This window comes from Balaenoptera ricei, chromosome 8, assembly GCF_028023285.1.
Source record: "Balaenoptera ricei isolate mBalRic1 chromosome 8, mBalRic1.hap2, whole genome shotgun sequence".
NCBI classification, from domain to species: domain Eukaryota; kingdom Metazoa; phylum Chordata; class Mammalia; order Artiodactyla; family Balaenopteridae; genus Balaenoptera; species Balaenoptera ricei.
In genome coordinates this window covers 113083117-113101804 of record NC_082646.1, presented here as the reverse complement: position 1 = coordinate 113101804, position 18688 = coordinate 113083117, and the positions used below count along the sequence as shown (strand labels likewise).

Here is an 18688-nt window from a genome sequence, read left to right as displayed (position 1 = left end):
TGCTGAGCCCCCAGCCCCTCGCTGAGTCCTCGCATCTGTCTCCCCAGGGGAGAGCCCCTTCCTCCTTCTGTGCACCCCCTCCGCTCCCCCCGCAGCTCCCAGGACCGTGTCAGAGCCCCTTCCCCTTGCGTGCTGCCCCTTCTCCGCCTGTTGAGTTTCCTGCTCCCCTCGGCTCTGTCCGCATGTCAGTCCTGGCCCTCCACCCACCCCGCAGTCCCAGGCCCGGTGGGTGTCTGAGCCTCCCCAAGCCCCTCCACCCACAGAGCCCAGGTGCCTCCAGCCTGTCCTCACCAAGCGGGTCCTCATGCCTAGCCCCGCCCCTGTCTGCTCTCCTGTCCCCGCACGACCCTAGACCCTATCCAAGCCCCCTCCAGGGCCTCTGTCCTCCTTGAGTCTCTGGCCCCTCCCAGCCCCCAGGCCCCCAACTGCAGTCTCTCCCTGAGCAGGGTGCAGCTCCCCAGGCCCCCACTGGTGTGCCCAGCTCTGCACAATCCCATCCCTGACTGAGGCCCCGCCCCCAGGCCGCCCTCACAGCCCTGTCCTTCCTGAGCCCACCCCCGTTGGAGTTCCTGCCCCCATATTTTCCCCAAATCGGACTCACGGGTGCCCAGCTCAGAGCCCCTGAGCCCCACGCTCGATAACGTGGCTCACTCCCAAAGTCCAGTCTTGAAGACTGTGACCCCTCACCTGTTGGAACCCTTTGCCCCTGGGACCAGGTGTCCCTCTCCAAGCCCCTATGACACTGGTCTCCTTGGAGTCCAGGCCACTCACCTGCCCATGCCTCTCTGCAAGCCCGGCCCGGCCCACCCTGTGGATGCTCTGTCCCCCAAGTCCCTCCCCCACCCCCGGCCTCAGCCTGCCAGCCCCCGTCTACCCCACCTTGCTTTCCTTATCTCTTTGACACTTGCCCCCAAGTGGCTTCCCCTTCCTGCAAAAGTCCCAAGGATACCCTCTGCCGTGGAGAAACCCCAGCCCCTGTGCTGCGCCCTGAGTCCCCACTTCACTGTGCAGTGGCCCTCTCTGAGCTGGGTCCTCTTCACCCATCTGCCGGCCCCCATGGCGCCCAGACCCTCCAACCCTGCCACCCCCTGAAGCTGCCCTTCTGTGTGGCAGCCTGTTGCCTCCCTCGCCTCCCTCGAACCCCTGTTCTCCCCCAGGCTGTGCTCTGAGCCCTTCCTCCCGTGAAGCCCGGCTCTGCTCTGACCCTCTCAACCGGCCTCCCTTCCCTCCACGACCCTCTCTCCTCCCAGCCTGGGTCCTTCTCAGGGACCCCTTCTCCTCGGAGCGCTTGCCTGCCTGTGCCGGGCCCTCTCTGAACACTTCTCTCCCCTGCCTCAGTGCGCTCTGAGCCCGAGCCCTTCTCTGCACCCCGGTCCCTGGACACGTCCCACCCCCGCTCCAGGCCCCTCCCCTGCCCCGCCCCCACCCCCTGGCTGACCCTGGTACAGCCTCTGTCCGGGCTGGTCAGGAACCCCACAGCGCAAGAGCTGGCTTTAAGGATGTTGATAAAACCGTCTTCAAGTGGGAGGGGTTCCCAAGCAAAGCTCGCTCCCGCCCTGACCACGCCCTCAGCAGGGCCCAGGCCCAGGGCCCACAGGTCTCTGAGGGCAGATGGGGACTGCGGGGAACTGGGGTTCAGTCTCCCTCATCCAAACCCCACCGCCCCTTTCCCAAGGGCCTGGCCTGGGGGCACCGGACCCCAGTAGGGCTGAGTCTGACCTAAGGGGCCCTCCCAGGCTTGTGAGTGGCCTGTGAACTAGGCCACCTGGTCTCCCTGGTGTCTGAGCTGGTCTCCCCTGGGCCAGGCGCTGCCCAGGGCTGTACAGGCTGCTGTAAGGGGCCAACGGGCTGGTCTGCCCCTGCGTCCAGCTGGTCCTCGGGCAGCAGGAGAGGGCGCCCGGCCCACAGGAGGCTGCTGCAGGTCGCTGGGAAGGGGCTGGACTCAGGTGGGCTCCTGAGAGCTCAGCCCGAGGTTGGGTGTCCTCCAGGCAGGACACGCCCACCGGGGCCCCCTGGGCTGGTGCTGAGCCGGGCTGAGCCAGCCAGGACGAGAGCCAGTGTTTGGAGCGGCCGAACGCCAGGCCCTGTGCTGGGCTCCTCATCGCGTCCATCGGGCCCACCGCGAGGACTTCCCTGTTGTCACCCACCTTCCCTAGACAGAGACTCCAGGCTCAGGATCGGGTCACAGAAGCTGGGTCTGAGCCCAGAGTCAGACTGCAGGGTCCGGAGAATCCCGGCCAGCTGAACGGGGCCCTCCTGGGGTCAGCGCAGGGCGGCTGCACTGGCCCGACTCTGGGCAGGACGTCAGTGCCCTGATGGTCTGGACTAGGGGCTGGGGGCTCGGCCTGCGCTAACCCACACAGTGTCCAGGGGTCTGGGGCATCCCGCCACACTCGTCCCCGTGTTCCAGAAGAGAGGACCCTCCAGCCGAGGGTCACGGTGAGCAGGGCGAGCAGAGCAGGGGCCCGTGAGTCGGTGAGCCCCTGCTGGCCGGCCTCGGGTGGTGGGAGGCTGAGGGGACAGAGAGTGGACAGCGGGCCCAGGACGGTCAACGGGCAGGGGGTGAGGGGAGGGCTGCGTCCTCCCTGGCAGCCCTGTCCTGCGGGCCTCCCAGGCACCAGCGTTGATGCGTCTCCCCAGAAACCCTGCACCCCGCAGAGCTCTGCCCGCTCCCAGCTCGGATTTCAGGTGCAGAGAACACCGGGCACGTGTTCATGATCCTCGTAATTCTGGAAGGCGCCTGCTAGGGCTCAGCTCTGGGGTGCAGCCCCTGGGCCTCCTGGGGCCAGGTCAGTGACAGCCACAGCCCTGCTGGCTGAGAAGGCACCAGGATGACAACAAATGTCACATCAGCCAGACCCCTACACCTGCAGGGGGTGGGTTCCAAGGAGGAGTCCAGAGTTAACCATCCCTGAAGAATCTGCCCCACCACCAAGTGTTCACAAACTCCTATTCATCCCTCAAAACCTCCTGACTGTGCAGCTGCTTCTGACCACCCCCCCCTACCCCCACCAAACAGGCCAGAGCAGCCAGGAAGTTGCTGTGGCCAGAGGGGATTCCTAAGTTGGATCCCTGCAACCCCAGGACCCCAGGCTGGCCTGCTCCAGCGTCGGCATGGCTCACACACGGAGATACGGCTTCCAGGGGCTGGCGAGGAGGCCCAGATGAGAGGCAGGCTGCCCAGGTGCCACCAGCCCCATCAGGCCTCTTTCCTTGGCCCGAATCATGTGTGCAGGGGGATCAGGGAACACTGGGGGGCCCCATTGCTGGTGGAACATTCTCCAAGGAAACATGGAGGACACTCACCTGGGCCTGAAAATCATGCCTCCATGAAGGCACTCACATAAGAAGACTTGTGCTGGGCCCCACCCTGCTGCTCACTGCTCCAGGCCCCCATACAAGCCAGCCCCCTACCAGCAGCGTCTCGGCCACAAGGCTGGGCAGGGGACAAAAGTCTTGGGGTCTGGGTCTGTGAGCCAGGCCCGGGGTGACCCCAGAGGGGCACCCCAGGGTAGCTGGGTCAGCCCTCCCTGAGATGACAGCAGGGCACCAGCCACACCAGCTCCTTCCCCACCACCCTCCCCACCAAGCACAAAACACGCCAACACACAGTAAGAGGCCTAAACAATTTTATTTTCATGCCAACTTCGGCTCCCGGCAACTCAAGACGGGGGGCAGCTGCAGGGAAGGCCGGCACCAGCCCCCTCCCCTCCTACCCCACCCCCAGGCTACCGAATGCCCTGAATGTCCGCCACAACGGAGTCAAGCCCCAGGATGACCCCACCGCAGGCCTCACAAGACTAGCTCTTGTCCCCTGCCAGCTCGTTCCAGCTCATCCTCAGGCCTCAGCTGGCCCCTTCCTCGCTGGGTCTAGGGCAGACGGGTGGGGGCCGCAGTGCAGAGTGCCGGGCCCCAAGCTGCACGGAGGGGGGACTGAGAGGGCAGCCTGGCGCTGGGCGGTGGTGGGTGGCCAGGCCCCCGAGGCGCAGGCTGGGGAGGGAACTACCCTGGGGGTGGGGGTCCTAGGATGCACAGCTGCCCAGCGGGCTGGGTCTTCCAAGTTAGAGCAAGGACCCTGTGCACCAGAGCCACCCACTGGCTCTGCCCCCGGCCCGCCCCTCCAGCAGACAGACAGACAGACAGACAAGCAGGCAGCTTTTCCGAAACCAGGGAGGGGAAAACCACAGAACGGAACCGCAGGCCCGTCGGGCTGGGTGGCCTCCAGAGAGCTGTGCTGCGAGTGCAAGTGTGAGTGTGTGTGTGTGGCGGGGTGGCCGGGAAGGCAGGGGTGCGGCCTCCTCCTCCTCCTCGACCCTCCTCGGGACTCTGCCAGCGGGCGGGGAGCCAGCTATGGCCTGGCAGCCTCGGCCAAGCCCACCCGGTTCTGGTCGCGGTCGAACACGGCATAGTAGCGGCCGATGAACACGTCGCCCAGGATCCAGAGCGGCCCGCCGGGCGGGGGGATGTCCATGCCCATGAAGCCGCTCAGGCACATGGTCTTCCCAGCCTGCGACACCTGGGACGGCCAACGAAGGTCACCGCCCAAGCCGCACCCTTGGGCATCCTCCGCCCCACGCCCCCGCGATCCCCAACTCACCTTGAGCGTGTAGTCCTCTGGGGACAGCTTGTAGGCTTTACCCCCCAGCTTCACGGTGACCTTGGGCAGGCTGGACACCTTCTCGCAGGGGATCATGTACTAAGGGGGGACGAGAAGACACCGCATGCACGGGGGGAGGGGCACGGCGGCCTGGGGGGCCCGCCCTCCCCCCCCCACCCCCGGCGGCCCGCTCACCTCGCCCTGGATCAGCGGCAAGGCCCCGATGGCTTTCTGCAGCTCCCGCACCTCCTCCACGGGGCCCACGATGAGGGAGGTGCCCGTGTCCACGATGGCCTCACAGCCCCCCTTACACACGGTCAGGCTGCTGCCCACGTCCACCCTGCAGCGGAGGAGGTGTGAGTCCCCTCCCAGGGCCACTGGAGACCCGGCCCCCATGACAGGACCCGGCCGTGAGCAGAGTTGGGTGGGACGGGAGGGGAGGCGGCGGGAGAAGCCAAGAGCAGGGTAACAGACCCCTAGACGGCATGTAGACGAGGGGACACTGGCTGGAACCCGGGTACGAGAGCTCGGCTGGGCACCAGAAAGTGGCCAGAGCACCTAGGGCTGGCGGGACACCGGGTCCAGGCCCACCCCGCCTGGCCCCCCCCCCCACCCCCACAAGGTGCTGCTGAGGCTGGGGGCGGGGCCCCACAAGCCACGCCCCCTGGGGAGCCAAGGGAGGGGCCCCACCCAGTACTCACTGGTCCATGTGGATCTGCCAGTAGGCCATGCGTGTGACATTGTGGTAGATCAGCGAGCCTTTATAGTACTTGGGGTCAGTGCCGCCCAGCATCAGCTCACCCCCGGGCTGCGCATTTGGGTCCCTGCGGGGGGGAAGAAGGAGGGAGTCTGCTGCCCCGCCCACCCCTGCACCAGGCTGGGACCAGGTCAGAAATCAGGGATGGGAGGATGGATCTCAGACGGTGCCCCAGGGCAGGACTCTTCCTGGGCGTGCAGGGGTGGAAGGATCCAGAAGGGGGGAGGGGCTCTGATCCCACACCCAGTGTGGACTGCAGGCCAAGCCCCATCCTGAGCAGAAGAGATCCTGCTTGGGCCTCGGGGCTCGTGGTCTGCCAGCTGAGGACGGCCAGGGTTAGGCCAGCAGGCAGATGGGGACACGAATGCTAACAGCCCCAGGAGCAGGGACCTTACCTGCCTGGAAGAAAAACCAAGGGCTTCCAGGAGGAGGTGACGGCAACCCTGAGAGAAGCTGAGTCAGCTGTTCCTGCCCCAGGCCCTTTGTACCTGCTGCTCCCGAGAATGTCCTCCATCCAGATCCTTCCATGACTCGCTCCCCCTTCGGATCTCAGCTTTTGACTCTCCCCACCTCTTATTTACACTTATATTAATACTCTGAGCTCAGCATCGTCTGCCTGGCCGTCCCCAGCACTCAGGAGCGCCTCGCTGAACTTGTCCTTCCGCCACCACCGTGGCCTCCACCTCCTGTCACCCCCAAAACCCACTGTGTGGAAAGATCACACCTCCAGTGCCCCTCCTCACCCTCAGCCCTGCCCTTGCAAGCCGTCCGCCCCCCACTTCCTGCCTCAGCCCATCACCCGGGAAGTCATAGCGCTGGGCCACCCGTCCCCAGTCCCAGGCCTGGCCGATCTCCCGGGTCCGCTGCACCTCGTCTGCCTCCCCTGGACCCAAGAACTCAGGGGGAACGGCCCCACCTGTTTACCTGCACCCCAGCATCTAGCAGGCAGCTCGGCCCCAAGTAGCTGCTGAGTATTTGCCACTGACCTAACAAGGGACAGAAGGCAGTTTCCACACAGAGGCCAGGCCGAGGGCTCTGGACTGGAATTCCGCCAGAAATGCCCGGGGTCAGACCCCGGGGGGGTGGCACGTAGGGCTCAGTGACCAGGAGCAGCTCAGGGCAGCGGCCGCCCGGCTCACGCCCTGCCCGGAACCTCACCCTCAGCACAGCTGCATCCCCCCTCCTGTCTGGGGCTCCCTCTCAAGGCCCGCAGCACTGTCGTCCTGGGAAGAGGTCGGGAGCTGGAGGAGTGAGACCCCTTCCCAAGGACCCCCTCCCCGGCACGAAAGGCGCCTGGCGTTGCCTCTACAGGGTAGCAGCACCCCTGGGGAGGCCTCCCACGAGACATCGCCCCAAGCCCTCCCCGAGGTCACCCCCGCAGGAAAACCCTGGCCCTCTTGCCTCCAGAACTCCCATCACAGATTGAAGCTCGTGGCCTGGTCCCCCGTGGGCCGAAAATGACCCGGGGGGCTAAGACCACATCTGCCCATCACCAGGCCCGGGAATGGTGGGCAGACTGACGTGGGAGGGAACCCTGCCAAGACCCCGGCGCAGCTCTGGCTCTCCAAGATCCCAGACCCGGGGGCCCAGCACCCCCGACTTGGAGACCCCGGTGAGACACAGCCTTCCGTAGGGGCTGCTTGTCCGTCTGTGAAAGGGCGCCAACCCATCCTGCAGTCAGAGCTCAGGAGCTGTGACCCAGTGCCTGGCAGGGGGACACGGGAAGGGCCGGCGTGACAGGGACTCGCCCTGCCCCACCTGTTCAGGTAGAAGGAGAAGATGTTCTTGTCCACCAGCTTCTGCTGCATCAGGTTGTCAAAGACAGGGACCACGTTGTTCACGGAGATGCGGGGGTAGGCCATGCCCAGGATGCCATCGAACTTGGCTGCGATGAAGGTGATGCCCGGCTGCTTGGTGGCCTCCCCGAAGGTCTGCCTCTCCACCTTGATGCTGCCCCGGCTCGACAACCCTGATCTACAGGGCACCTGAGGGCCACGGTCGGGGGGGGGGGGGAGTCAGTGGGCCACGTGGACCGCCAAGCCCAACGCTGGGCCCTGGGCGGCCCATCACCTCCCGTCCCTGCACGGGCAGCCACGGCTACAAAACCCAGCTCAGTCGATGCCTGTCATGTAGCACACAGGAGACTCAAGAAGGGCAGAGGACCCAGAAGAAAGGGCTGGCAACCCCGGGCCGGACACAGGTGGGGACAACGGGGGTGCGGGGCCCACACTCTGCCAGGAATATTTCAAGGATAGATGCAAACGGAGGGAGTAGGGAGGAGTGGGGTTGTGAGCTCAGGCTTTCCCACCCACAGCTCTCCCTTCCAGCCTGTTCCTGCCCTTGGGGAACCCCTGACCCGACCCTGGACTCAAGACCACACATTCCCCCACCCTTTCCCCCGCCCCCGCCCCCGCCCCTGGCCACCAGGAGCTGCAGATAAAGACAGGGCAGGACGTGGGAAGAAACGGCTGTTTGGGGCTGAAACTAGGAGGGGAACATGCTGGGTGATATCCCATCTCAGGCCCAGAGAGAACCTGGCGGAGGGGCCCCTGCAGATAAACCTGGGCAGGCAGATAAGGAGGGGGAGGGAGAGGGGTGGCCCGCAGGGAACCACAGCGCCCCTGCCCTGCCAGGACGGTCAGAAAGAAACAGGCCCGCTGGAGGAAGGGTCCTCCCCCCACGCCTCTGCCATTCCCCCATCCAAGTCCCGCAGTACGCTCTGCGGCCTTCCTGGGGCTGGGGGCTGGGAGCGGACCATCTTCTGCTTTGTTCCTCTTCCTCTACAACTCCCAACCCGGGCCCCTCCTGCGGCCTGGCCCCAGCAGCTCCACCCCAGAGCTCGTGAGAGGCGCAGGGGCCCGGGCAGAGCCCACAAGGGCCCCCCAGCCCTCCCTGGGGGAGGCGGGCACGTCCTGCAGGCCCCTCCCCAGCCCCCCCGCCCCGGCTGCTGCCCGCTCCCGCCCGGCATCCTCTGCAGGTGCCCCTCTGCCAGCAGCTCCAGCTGCAGGGACCCTGGCCATGCCTGACCCCATCCCCCAACGGCATCTCAAAGCCAACACGTCAGCACGGGACCCCATCTTCCCACTGGCTCTTCCACCCGGCTCCGTGGCCGGGGGCCTCACCACTAATCACCCACAGGGTCCTGGTCCCAGAGCCGTGCCCGGCGCTCTTACACCTGTGCCTCAGTGGCTCTCTGCCCGCTTCCCCTTCCAATCTCCCAGCTGTCGCCCAGCCCGCACGCGGGAGCACGTCCACCCCGTCCCCGTCCCACTACCACTTCCTCAGCACCAAGCACACTGAGCTGCCCCACCTCTGGGCCTTTGCTCAAGCTGAACCCCCAGGCCCCTCGCTCAGCTGACCACTGCTTGCCTCCCCTCTGGGGAGCTGGCACAGACCCCTGGTTAGGAGAGCGAACCCCCTCCACGGGGAGCGGCCCAGAGACAGACTCACCGACACGGTGTCCTGGCTCAGGTACCCGGAGAGGCTGCCTGAGCCGTAGTGGATGTCGAAGGACGTGCCGTTCTTCACGTACGTGCTAGACTTGCCGCTGTTGTACTTGTGGTGGGTCCCTGCACCAGCCGGGAGCCCGTCAGGCTGCCCGCTGGGCCACGACCAGACCCGCTGGGCCCCCACCACCGCCTGCTGCCGCCCGTCCACCGAGCCACCCTCCCGGGGCGGGTGGTCTGGCCCACAACTCGCTCCATCCTTGGCTCCCACGGTCCCAGCCTGGATGCGAGCAAGGGTGGAGACCCCAGGGAGGGACGCCTGTCTGGTGTGGCCGAGAGGTGGGAGCTGCAAGTTACCCAAGAGGTGCCAGGACAGGGCCACCAGAGGTCTGCGCCTGCCCACCGCTACGCCCCGGGACTGGAGAAGGTGGGCTGAGGCTGGACAGCTGACCCCCAGCGCCCACGGGGAGAGCGCATGTGGGAGAAGGATGGAGGACTGCATGCCCCTCCCCAGGGCCCCTACCCTCCCGAGTCCATGGCAGGCAGGGGCTGGGCCTGGCCCTCGGTCTCCCTCTGGCCACCAGGGAGAGGCGTGGGATGGGCTGACTTACAGCAGGCGATGTCCAGCAGTTTGCAGTGGATAGACGGGACCCACAGATTGGAGGAGCCGGTGTCGAAGACCACTGTGAAGCACTGCGGGGGCGTCCCGATGCCAATCTCCCCGTAGTACTGGGCCTGGGTGGGAGGTAGGGTCTGTCAGGGTTAGGGCAAGGGGCACCCTCGCCTCCCCACGGGGCCCAGAGAAGGCCCGGGCCAGGGGAGGGGCCCAGGGTCAGACCTGCTGCCTCGGCTGCCCACCCCCACCTGCCCCTCCCGAGCCCTCGGTCCTGGTACCCATGGGCACTTCAGGTTCCAGGGCCCCTGGGTACCACCCCGCCCCTGCCTGACCATGTGAGCTGGGGGGACGACCACCCCATGTGAAAGACCCAAAACCAGCAGTGGAGTCAGTGTCGCGAGAGGGTTGAAATGCCTGCCCGAAAACCCTCTGTGATTCACGGGTCCAGGGCCCCAGGAGGGAAGACCTCCTCCCAGCATGAGGATCAAGTCAGGGCCTGACTCGGGCCTCAGGTTCCACGGGCTCTTGCCCCACGGGGCCAAGCCTGGAGGGCCCCAGGCAGAGGGATCTAGGTGGCCGAGGGGAGAAGATCCACAGCAGAGGCCGAGGGCGCAGGCCGAGTCCCTCACTGCCAGCCATGCTGCCTTCGCTGCTCTGGGCCTCAGTGTTCCCATCTGTACACAGGGCAGCAGAGGCTGCCCGGGGGAGGCCCAGGTGCTGACCAAGGGCTCAGGTGAGCATGAAGGGGGCACGTGACCCTCGGAGCCTCCAAGGGAAACCCCGTCTTTGGCCCTCTCGCAGGTCAGAGAAAGTGGGCAGTTTTGTCTGGAGTCATCTGGGCCCTGCCTCCCGGGCACTCCCTTCCCCAGGGAGGGAGGCTGGGCCACCAGTTGCTGCAGGATTCTGGCTCCGACCCCTCCAGGCATCTCTTGCCGGCCACTTTGGCAGCCGCTGACTCATGACCCGACAGAAGTGTCCAGACTTGGGGGGGCCGGGGGGGGCATGGGGTCAGAAAATGACTCAGCAAATCTCCGTTTCTCTGGTGTGTGTGTGTGTGCGCGCGCGCGCGCGCGCTGGGGGTGACAGGAACTAGGAACTGGTCCGTCAGGCCCCAGGCAGACGGCCCCTCCAACCAGCCTGGTCACATGCCTGTGAGGCCACAGCTTCCTGGCACAGCTGGGGCTCCAGCCAGGCAGGACAGAGGGCAAGGCCACCCGTCCCAACCCTAAGTGGACCAGAGGCTGGATGGCAGCAAGGAGCTGGCTCCCCAAGACCCCGGGGGCGGGGGGTGCAAAGAGGACGTCACCTGGGCAGCCCCAGAGGTACCAGGCTGGGGCCCAGGACCTGGCCCCACCTTGCTGTGTAGCTTCCAGAATGTTCCACCTCTGAGCCTGTTTCCCCCTCAATGAGCAGTGGACATAAGGGCTGGCCGCTGACCCAAGAGGAAGGTAGGGCCCAGGGACTGGGCCACAGGTTGCCCCAGGCCTTCCAGCAAAACGGGCAAGAGCACAGAAGCTCCAGGGCAGTTAGTGCCGCCTGGGCACACAGGAGACCCAAGCTCAGGGACCCCCAGGCCCCCACCCACAGACTCTCGGGCAGGCCTGGGCCCGATTCTGGGCTCCTCCGTGCTGTGCCCAGCGCCCTCATCTGTAGAGGCTGACGCAGCTCCCCCCAGGCTGGCCACCAGGATGAAGACGCCGGCCCAGCTCTGAGCTGACGGGTGGTGGCACGTGGGGGAGACGTCAGGGAGGTGCCAGGGCCACTCCAGTCAACCCTCTCAGCCCCCGCGGGACGAGGACCAGGATGGGCAGGGGAGCTGGGGAGGACGTGGGAGGTCAGAGCCCTCAGCCCGAAGGGGGTTGTGGGCGGCACCCACGGCGAAGGGCGTGGCTGAGCAGAAGCCCCTCCCCCATACCACGCAGCTAAAGCCCCCAAACCACTGGGGGCCGAGAACACGAGTGTTTCAGCAAAATCCACGCTGGCTCACAGAACCCGTCCTAAGAGCCAGCCCCTGTCTACAACTGCGTTCGTAGTCAACCCGCTCCCCCAGCCCCCGGCCGACCCCCCGCCCCCACCGAAACTCACATCCATGTAGTTCTTGAGAATCTCAGGAATGGGCCCCTGGGTCGCAGTGGGCACCCCCTGGGAGTATTTTGAAATGGGGCCCTTGGCGATCAGGTCTTCCATGGGGCCCCCCATTTCCGACATGGTCCGGCGGATGGATGTGAACTTGTGCAGTGGAATCCTGTCAAGACAGGGGTCCGGGCTCGTCAGGGCCTGCTGGCTGCCACCTCACCTGGAGGCTCCCACACCCACATCCAGGCTGGAGGCCCAACACGCCTGCTCCAACCGCCCCCCCCAAACACCTGCACCCCACTGTCCCTGCTCTGGGCCCGCTCTGGTCTCTTCTGGGGCAGTGACCAGCGCGGGCTATGAGGGTGTCGGTGGTCACCTGTCACGTTTGCCCAAAGCCCTCCGTGGAGTCCCATTTGCCTGGCCCTCTGGCCAAACCTGCCACTCTCCACGCACACCACACGTTGAGATGGTCCCAGTTTACCCATCTGACTTACGGGGTGGCCACCTCCTGCCTGTCAGATGGGACTTCCAGGCCACCCCCTCCGGGAAGCCCTCCTTGCCCACCCCCCAGTCCCCCTCACATGACCCTGCTTCCTTGCAGTCCTCACCCCAGGCCACACTGAGCCCAGCGGCTCTCTCCCCACACAGGCCGAAGGAGGTCAAGGATGGCGCCTGGGCCCTGGAGGCGGGGGCTTCCAGGCCTGCCTTCCTCCACGCAAGCCCCAGTGCCCCCGCCTGGCGCACCCTTCCCTCCCAGCACACGCGCCAGCCTGGGTGGCCCACCCAGCAGGAGGGAGCAGAGTGAGGGGCCCTTCTCCATCCCCAGCTCCCCGGCTCCCCAGGGGTCTGAACCCGCCCCAGGAGGTGGGAGAGGAGAGCCACCACCGGACCAAACAGAGCTACTGGATGAAATGTCTTCCCAGCCCTGGGAATCTTCGAGTTCAAGGTCACAGTTGGCTCTTCCTAGCAGGTCAAGGGTGTGCTCCAGGAAGAGGTGGCTTTCGCTTCTTGCCTAAGAGCGGATAGGCTGGAAGAACCTGAGGTCCTTGCCTGGGGGGAGGGAGGGACACGTCCTCCAGCAACTAAGGAAACAGGTGCCAGCGGTCCCATAGGATTGGGAGATGTGAAGGGCTGGGGTTCAGCTGCCCTGCCCCAAGAGGCCCCAGGCTTCCTTCTCCACTGCTGTCCACCCCCGGGGGAGGGCCTGGGGGTGAGGCCAGGGCAGGCTCAGGCCTGCAGGAGCTCCGCCACAACTGCTCCAGCTGGGACTACTCGCCCCCAGGCCACAGCGCACAGAAGCACCCACTCAAGAGCCCACACAAGCCAGCCCTTCGGCAAGGCTCGGTCCGCCCCAGCCAGCTCCTGCAGCCCTGAGACCTCACCCACCTGCCCACAGGCAAAGGCCCACAGCAGAGGTGGAAGCATGCCTGCCCAGGCCGAACACAAAGGCCCCGGGAGGGCAAGGGGGTGGGCAGGGGCAGGAAGGGGTGGGCCCACCGCACCCCTCCCCTGCTGGGCGAGCAGGGTGCCTTGCAAGGCCGGGAGGGTGGGGGGACCCTCCGCCTAGCTGACACAGCATGGCACAGCCCTGGACCAGGCCTGACAGTCCGTGGAGTCACTGGGCCCAGTGGAACCCCCAGGCCTGAGGAGGGCATGGTCCTTACTGGGGGCAGCTGGTGTTGCTGCGACAGAGCCCCACCCCAGGGTGGGGGGGGAGCCGCCCACAGCCTGGTGCCAGCTGGGCCGTTCTCCCAGGCCCACTCCTTAGGCCGACTCCCTCTGGACTCCGCGATGTGTGGGTCTCCTGGTGTCCAGAGGGTCTCCCCGCTGGCCCAGGACCTGTGGTAAGATCTCATGGGACAAACCAGGTGAGACCACAACCAGTTCACATCTAGTAAAGGGGACCCCAGGCAGGAAAATGACCTGCCCAGGCTCAGCGGGCTCCTGGGCCTACCCCTCGGTCTCCCGACTTCCACCCGAGAGCGGGCCCCGAGTACAGGCTCCCCACCCTACCTGTCCTGGGGACGCCGGGTCGGCTCCCAGTCACAGCCGCCCTCCCTCCTGCTTCCTCCGCTCCCCCCAAGGCCGACCCCACGGTGGTAGAGAGGCAGGGTCGCGGGGCTGCCGGGGGCCCTGGGCGAGCCCCGCACCTGCAGAGCTCCCCCCGCCCCGCCCGAGGGTGGGCCCTGCAGGAGGCCGCGGGGGCGGCAGAGCCGCATCCCGCGCGGGGCGCTCAGGGGGTGCCCGGGAGTCACCGGGTCGCGCGAGCTGCGGGGCTCACCTGACGAGCGCGGCGGCGGGCGCGGCCAGCAGGCCGAGGGCGAGCAGCAGCAGCAGGCAGGGGGTCTGCATGGCGGCGGCGACCCGGTTACAGCGGACAGCCTTGGAGGTCGCGCGCTTATAGCCGGGATGACGGCGCAGTCGGGCCGGGTCAGCTGACCGGCTTGTTTGCACCCGGCTGGTCACGTGGGCCGCCGGCGGCGGCGAGGGGGCGGGGCCGGCGGCGGCGAGGGGGGCGGGGCCGGGGCGGGGCCGGGGCGGGGCGACCCGGGCCTGGAGCAGACAGACTCTCCGGCTCGGGCCCGCGCACGGCGGGCGGGGATGCGCTTGCCGCCCGTCCCACTCGGGCCCCCTCACTGATCCCCTGAGAATTACCGGGACCCGGCCGAGGCAGAAGGGGACGGGGCCTGGGACCCCCTGGACACCTTAGCCGGGCGAGGTCCCCGGAGCCGCGGCTCCTTCCCCGCCCCAGGCGCGCGGTTGTGCAGGGCTCCCTGCTCCATCCTCCCCCTCCACCTGCTCCCTCCCGGGGCGCCCCTGTCCCTCCCACTCTTCCTTCACCCTGGGAATCTCCCAGGTACCCCCTCTGGAGGCTCCAGCCACCCTCATCCTCCCTCTCCAGGTGTCCACAACCCTCCCACCCCCCAGTACCCCGCCCCAGAGCAGCACCTGGCCTGGCCCTGCCCGGGTCATCCTGGGCCCTCCTTCCTGTGTAACCCGGCACCGTCCCCACCAAGCCCCAAATCTCAGAGGATGCTGGCGGGGTGGGGGGTGGGGCGGGAAGGGAAGGAGGTCTCAGCTCCAGGCACTGCTGGTCAGTTTTTAGGAGCCTCAGGGGTAGGAGAGCGAGTCCCTTGTTCTGGCCAGTGCTCAGCCCTGAAGCCACAGTGACCCGGTCAGCCTCCATTCCTTCCTGCCCAGCCTGCTACCCAAGGAGAGGGCCAGATCCATCCGTCCACCCTCAGTCCCAGCCAGAGGAGGGGTGGGCGTTATCGAGGAAAGGAATTTGGACAGGTCATTTCAGAGAAGGTCATGTCAAAAAGGAAATTAAGCAGGAGAATGTGCTAGGCAGTGACCGCTGCGGGGGGCAGGCCTCTCTGAGGAGGTGACATTTGTGCAGGATGTGAAAAGTGAGGAACCTTCACAAGGGGACTCGCCCAGGGCACTTTTTCGTGAGTGGTCCTCTCAGCTTCCCCACTTAAAGGGGGGCAAACTGAGGTTCTGTGGCTCACAGAGACAGGGTTAGAATTCCCGTCTTTTCTGTAACCACTAAATAAACCAGAATCCTGACCTCGGCCACCATCACCGCCTCCACGCTGGTCAGCCTGATGGCTATAGGTGAGTGACCCCCGCCTCGCCCTACCTCCGTATCTAGCCATCACATAAATACTAGGTTCCCTGCTGTGGTTCTAGATATGAGAACTAAAGCCGGGAGCAAAGCAGGCACACATCCTTGCCCTCGGAATCTGGCCCGGCGCCCTCGGGTCCAAGGCTGTCCTCCGTGCAGGCCCAGAAGTAGGGCCCTTGCACCAGGTGTTATCCCCTCCCTCCCGGCAGGCCAGTATCTTGGAGCGGTCAGCCAGGCCCTGGGTGGGCTGGAGTCTGGCATACAGTGGAAGGGGTCCCAGCTGGTGTCCCCTGGGTCACCATGCTGGTCCTGATGTCCGGTGGGGACATGATAGTGTGTACCTGTGGTGCTCAGAGGCAGACGTCTGAGAAGACACGTGTTCAGAGTGTCCTACCTGCTTCCTCCTCAGAGGCATTTCTGAGGCCCCTGGGGGGGTCTGGGCAGGAGGCAGCATGGATGGTCGGAGGGGCCAGAAGCTTGACACGGCAGCCAGTTGTGTGTGGCCCGAGCTGTTGGGAGCCAAGCTGACATCCTTGGTTTTCCCCTGAAGGCGGCAGGGGGCTGCTGAGAAGGGACCCTCTGGTGGCCCAAGGGGTGGAGAGACCCTCACCCCCTGCAGAGGCCGTCTGTCCATTTATTACAGAGCAGAGATGCTCCCTCTGCTGGTTCCCAGCCCAACCCTTGATGCTCCAGGAGGGAGAGCCCAGGCCCAGACGTGTGTGGGGAGGGGGGTCCTGCCCAGGTGAGTCGAGAAGAGTGGGGATGAGCAGCCCCTCCCTTTGACTTCCACTCGGCATCTCGTGGGTCAGCCCCTCTGGGACCCTGTGCATCTGTTTTCCCCTCCCAACATGTGATTGTGGAGCACCAACCGCATGCCAGGCAAGCTCTGGGTGCTGTGGAAATCATGGGAACAAAACAGGATTCCTGCCTTTGTGAAGTTTATACTCCAGGCAGGGGAGACAGACAGAAGGTAAAAAGGCTGCTTACACAGGTCACTGTAAGGAGATGATGAAGGGAAAGTCGGGGCAGGGGAGGGACAGCGAGTGACAGGAAGGGGGTGTTGCAATCGGAGAAGCCTCGTGCAAGCACGTTAAGTCAGCTGAGCACGGGCAGAGCGGGGGGAAGAGATGAGATCAGGGGTCAGAGTGGAGCTTCCCTGCCAGGTCACTCGGACGTCCAGTCACCAAGAGGACCCCGGGTGGGACGAGCTGGAGGGCTCTGAGCCGCACCACTCTGGCTGCCCTGCGGGGCACGGGGAGGGAGGGAGGGCGACAGTAGACCAGCTGGGAGGCTAGCGCCACCATCCACGTGGGGGGCTGAGGTGGCCTGTACCGGGGCGGTGGCCAAGGAGGCTGTGAGAAGCAGCCAGATTCGGGATGCACTTTTGAGGCAGAGCCTGTAGGATATCCTGATGGATGGGAAAAATGGTGTGCGATGGAGGGATTAACACTGACTCAGGTGTGTCCAAAATAGCCAGAAGGATGGCATGTTATCGGCCGAGATGGGAACGGATGCGGGAGGAGGGACCGGGGAGGAAGACGGGAGCTCCGAGGGACCGGGGAGGAAGACGGGAGCTCCGTTTCAGATGTTTATCACATTGGCATGATGCCCGGGGGACATGCAGTGGCACTGCTGAGTGGCTGCAGCTACTGGGGTTGGGAGTTGAGGAGAGAGATCCAAGCTGAGACAGAAACTTGAGCGTCATCAACACTCAGCACTTTCTAAACAGTGAGATCAGATGCTAGGAGAGATGCCTGAGGGCTCCCAGCTTTATGTGGTTAGAGAATTGAGGGGGAACCAGCAAAGGAGACAGCAGGAGCAGCTGGGGACAGGAGGGGTGCCTGGATGCCAAGTAAAAAGTCCAAGGAGGCTTGTGGCCCACCTCTGGGCCGGGCGGAGGATGGGACTCTGCACCGACCACGGGACTTAGTGACTTGGCCTGGAGGAGAGCAGTTTCACTGAAGTGGCAGCAGTGATGTTTAAGAGAGAGCAGCTCTTGTAAAGACCCGGTGATCAAGACAGCGTGGTATTGATGCAAAGACAGGCAAATAGATGGGGGAGCCGAAGGAGAGCCCCGCACTGAAGTGCAGGGGGGGAGGGCTCTCTTCTCAATGGACGTGCAGCGGGATGGGGGGGCCTCGATCCCTCCTTCACACCACACACAGCTGTCAATTCCAGGTGGGTTAGGAAGATGGTAAATTCCTTAGGTCAGTTAGATCAATGGTAAATGCATCAGGGGGAAAATGACATAGGAGGCCGCCTTCATGATCTTGAAACCAACAAAGATTTGGTTTTTAAATAGGAAATGTACAAAACCCACCAAATCTGTAAAAAAGACAGAACGACAGGATTAGGAGAATGAGAAGAGAAGGACTGGCATCCCAAATATGTGAAAACTCTTGAAACCCAACAATCAGCAAGTGCACAAGATCAGACGCCCCACCAAAGGAGAAATCCAGAGGACAGAGAAGCCCGTGGAGACACATTCACGTCAGCAGGGAAATGCACGTTAAAATGGCAACCAGAGGGACTTCCCTGGTGGTCCAGTGGTTAAGAATCCGCCTTCAAATGCAGGGGACAGGTTCAATCCCTGGTCCGGGAACTAAGATCTCACGTGCCGCGACTAAGCCCATGTGCTCTAGAGCCCACGCGCCACAACTAGAGAGAAACCCACGCGCTGCTACTAAGACCCGATGCAGCCAAATAAATCAATTAATTTAAAAAAACCAGACAAAAAACCATCAACCAGATACCTCTACACACCAAAATCATGGAGACAGGAAAAGAATCAGTGGTAAAAGAACCGGGGGTTGGGGGAGGGGAGGAGGATCAATGGGTAGACTTAGTACAGCCATTATTACAGCAGTTAAGGGACTCTGTGTATGACGCTTCAAGTGTAGATACAGGACATCACGGGTTTCTCAAAACCCATAGAATGTACAACACAAGGAGTGAACCTTAATGTCAACTATGGACTTTGGTTAATAATAATGTATCAATATTGGTTCATTGATTTTAGCAAATGTATCACTAATGCAAGATGTTAATAACAGCGGATGTGTGTGTGTGTGTGTGTGTTTGGGGGAGGTGAGTTTATGGGAACTCTGTACTATCTGCCAATTTTTCTGTGTATGTAAAACTGTTCTAAAAAATAAAGTATTAATAGAAAAAAGGGCATCGATCTCTCTCGGGGGAAAAATGATGAATTAGTCTACACCAAGATTGATAACTTCTGTTTCTCAAAATACACCGTGTTAAGAGAGTGAAAAGGCAAGCCACAGAGAGGGAAAAACTGTTTTCATTACACAAATCCGATAAGCAACTAGTATCTGAAATATAAAAAGAGCAGCAAACCCATAAAAAGGCAACCTAACAGAGAAAAGAAAACCAGGAGAATGATTTGCTAGACCCTTTGCACGCAGGCAAAGGGAACCAGGTGCCCAATAGACAGGAAAAGTGCTTATCTTCCTTTGTCATCAGGAAGGTGCCAGTCAGATCCCAGGTGGGGACCTTACACACCCTCCAGAGCGGCTCCAGTGGAAACACCGGCTTAGCCAAGTGTGGCTGG

At 64.0% G+C, this 18688-nt stretch overlaps 1 protein-coding gene across 1 annotated transcript; it reads right to left on the bottom strand.

The window, feature by feature from the left end:
* Nucleotides 1-3612: 3612 nt before the first annotated feature.
* Nucleotides 3613-13951, bottom strand: CTSD (cathepsin D). Its single transcript, XM_059932343.1, has 9 exons — nt 13774-13951; nt 11502-11661; nt 9412-9535; nt 8805-8923; nt 7113-7339; nt 5299-5421; nt 4793-4937; nt 4598-4696; nt 3613-4516 (listed from the first exon to the last, which is right to left on the bottom strand). Exons 1-9 carry the CDS (start codon nt 13842-13844, stop codon nt 4349-4351), a joined length of 1236 nt encoding a protein of 411 aa, XP_059788326.1. The 5' UTR covers nt 13845-13951; the 3' UTR covers nt 3613-4348.
* Nucleotides 13952-18688: the final 4737 nt, after the last annotated feature.

Coding starts and splice junctions, on each gene's coding strand:
- CTSD (XM_059932343.1), bottom strand. CDS start 13,844: ATGCAGACCCCCTGCCTGCTGCTGCTGCTCGCCCTCGGCCTGCTGGCC. Junction 9,536..11,501: donor TTCTCAAGAACTACATGGAT/GTGAGTTTCGGT, acceptor CCTCCCACCCAG/GCCCAGTACTACGGGGAGAT. Junction 5,422..7,112: donor TTCTCCTTCTACCTGAACAG/GTGGGGCAGGGC, acceptor TCCCCCCCGCAG/GGACCCAAATGCGCAGCCCG.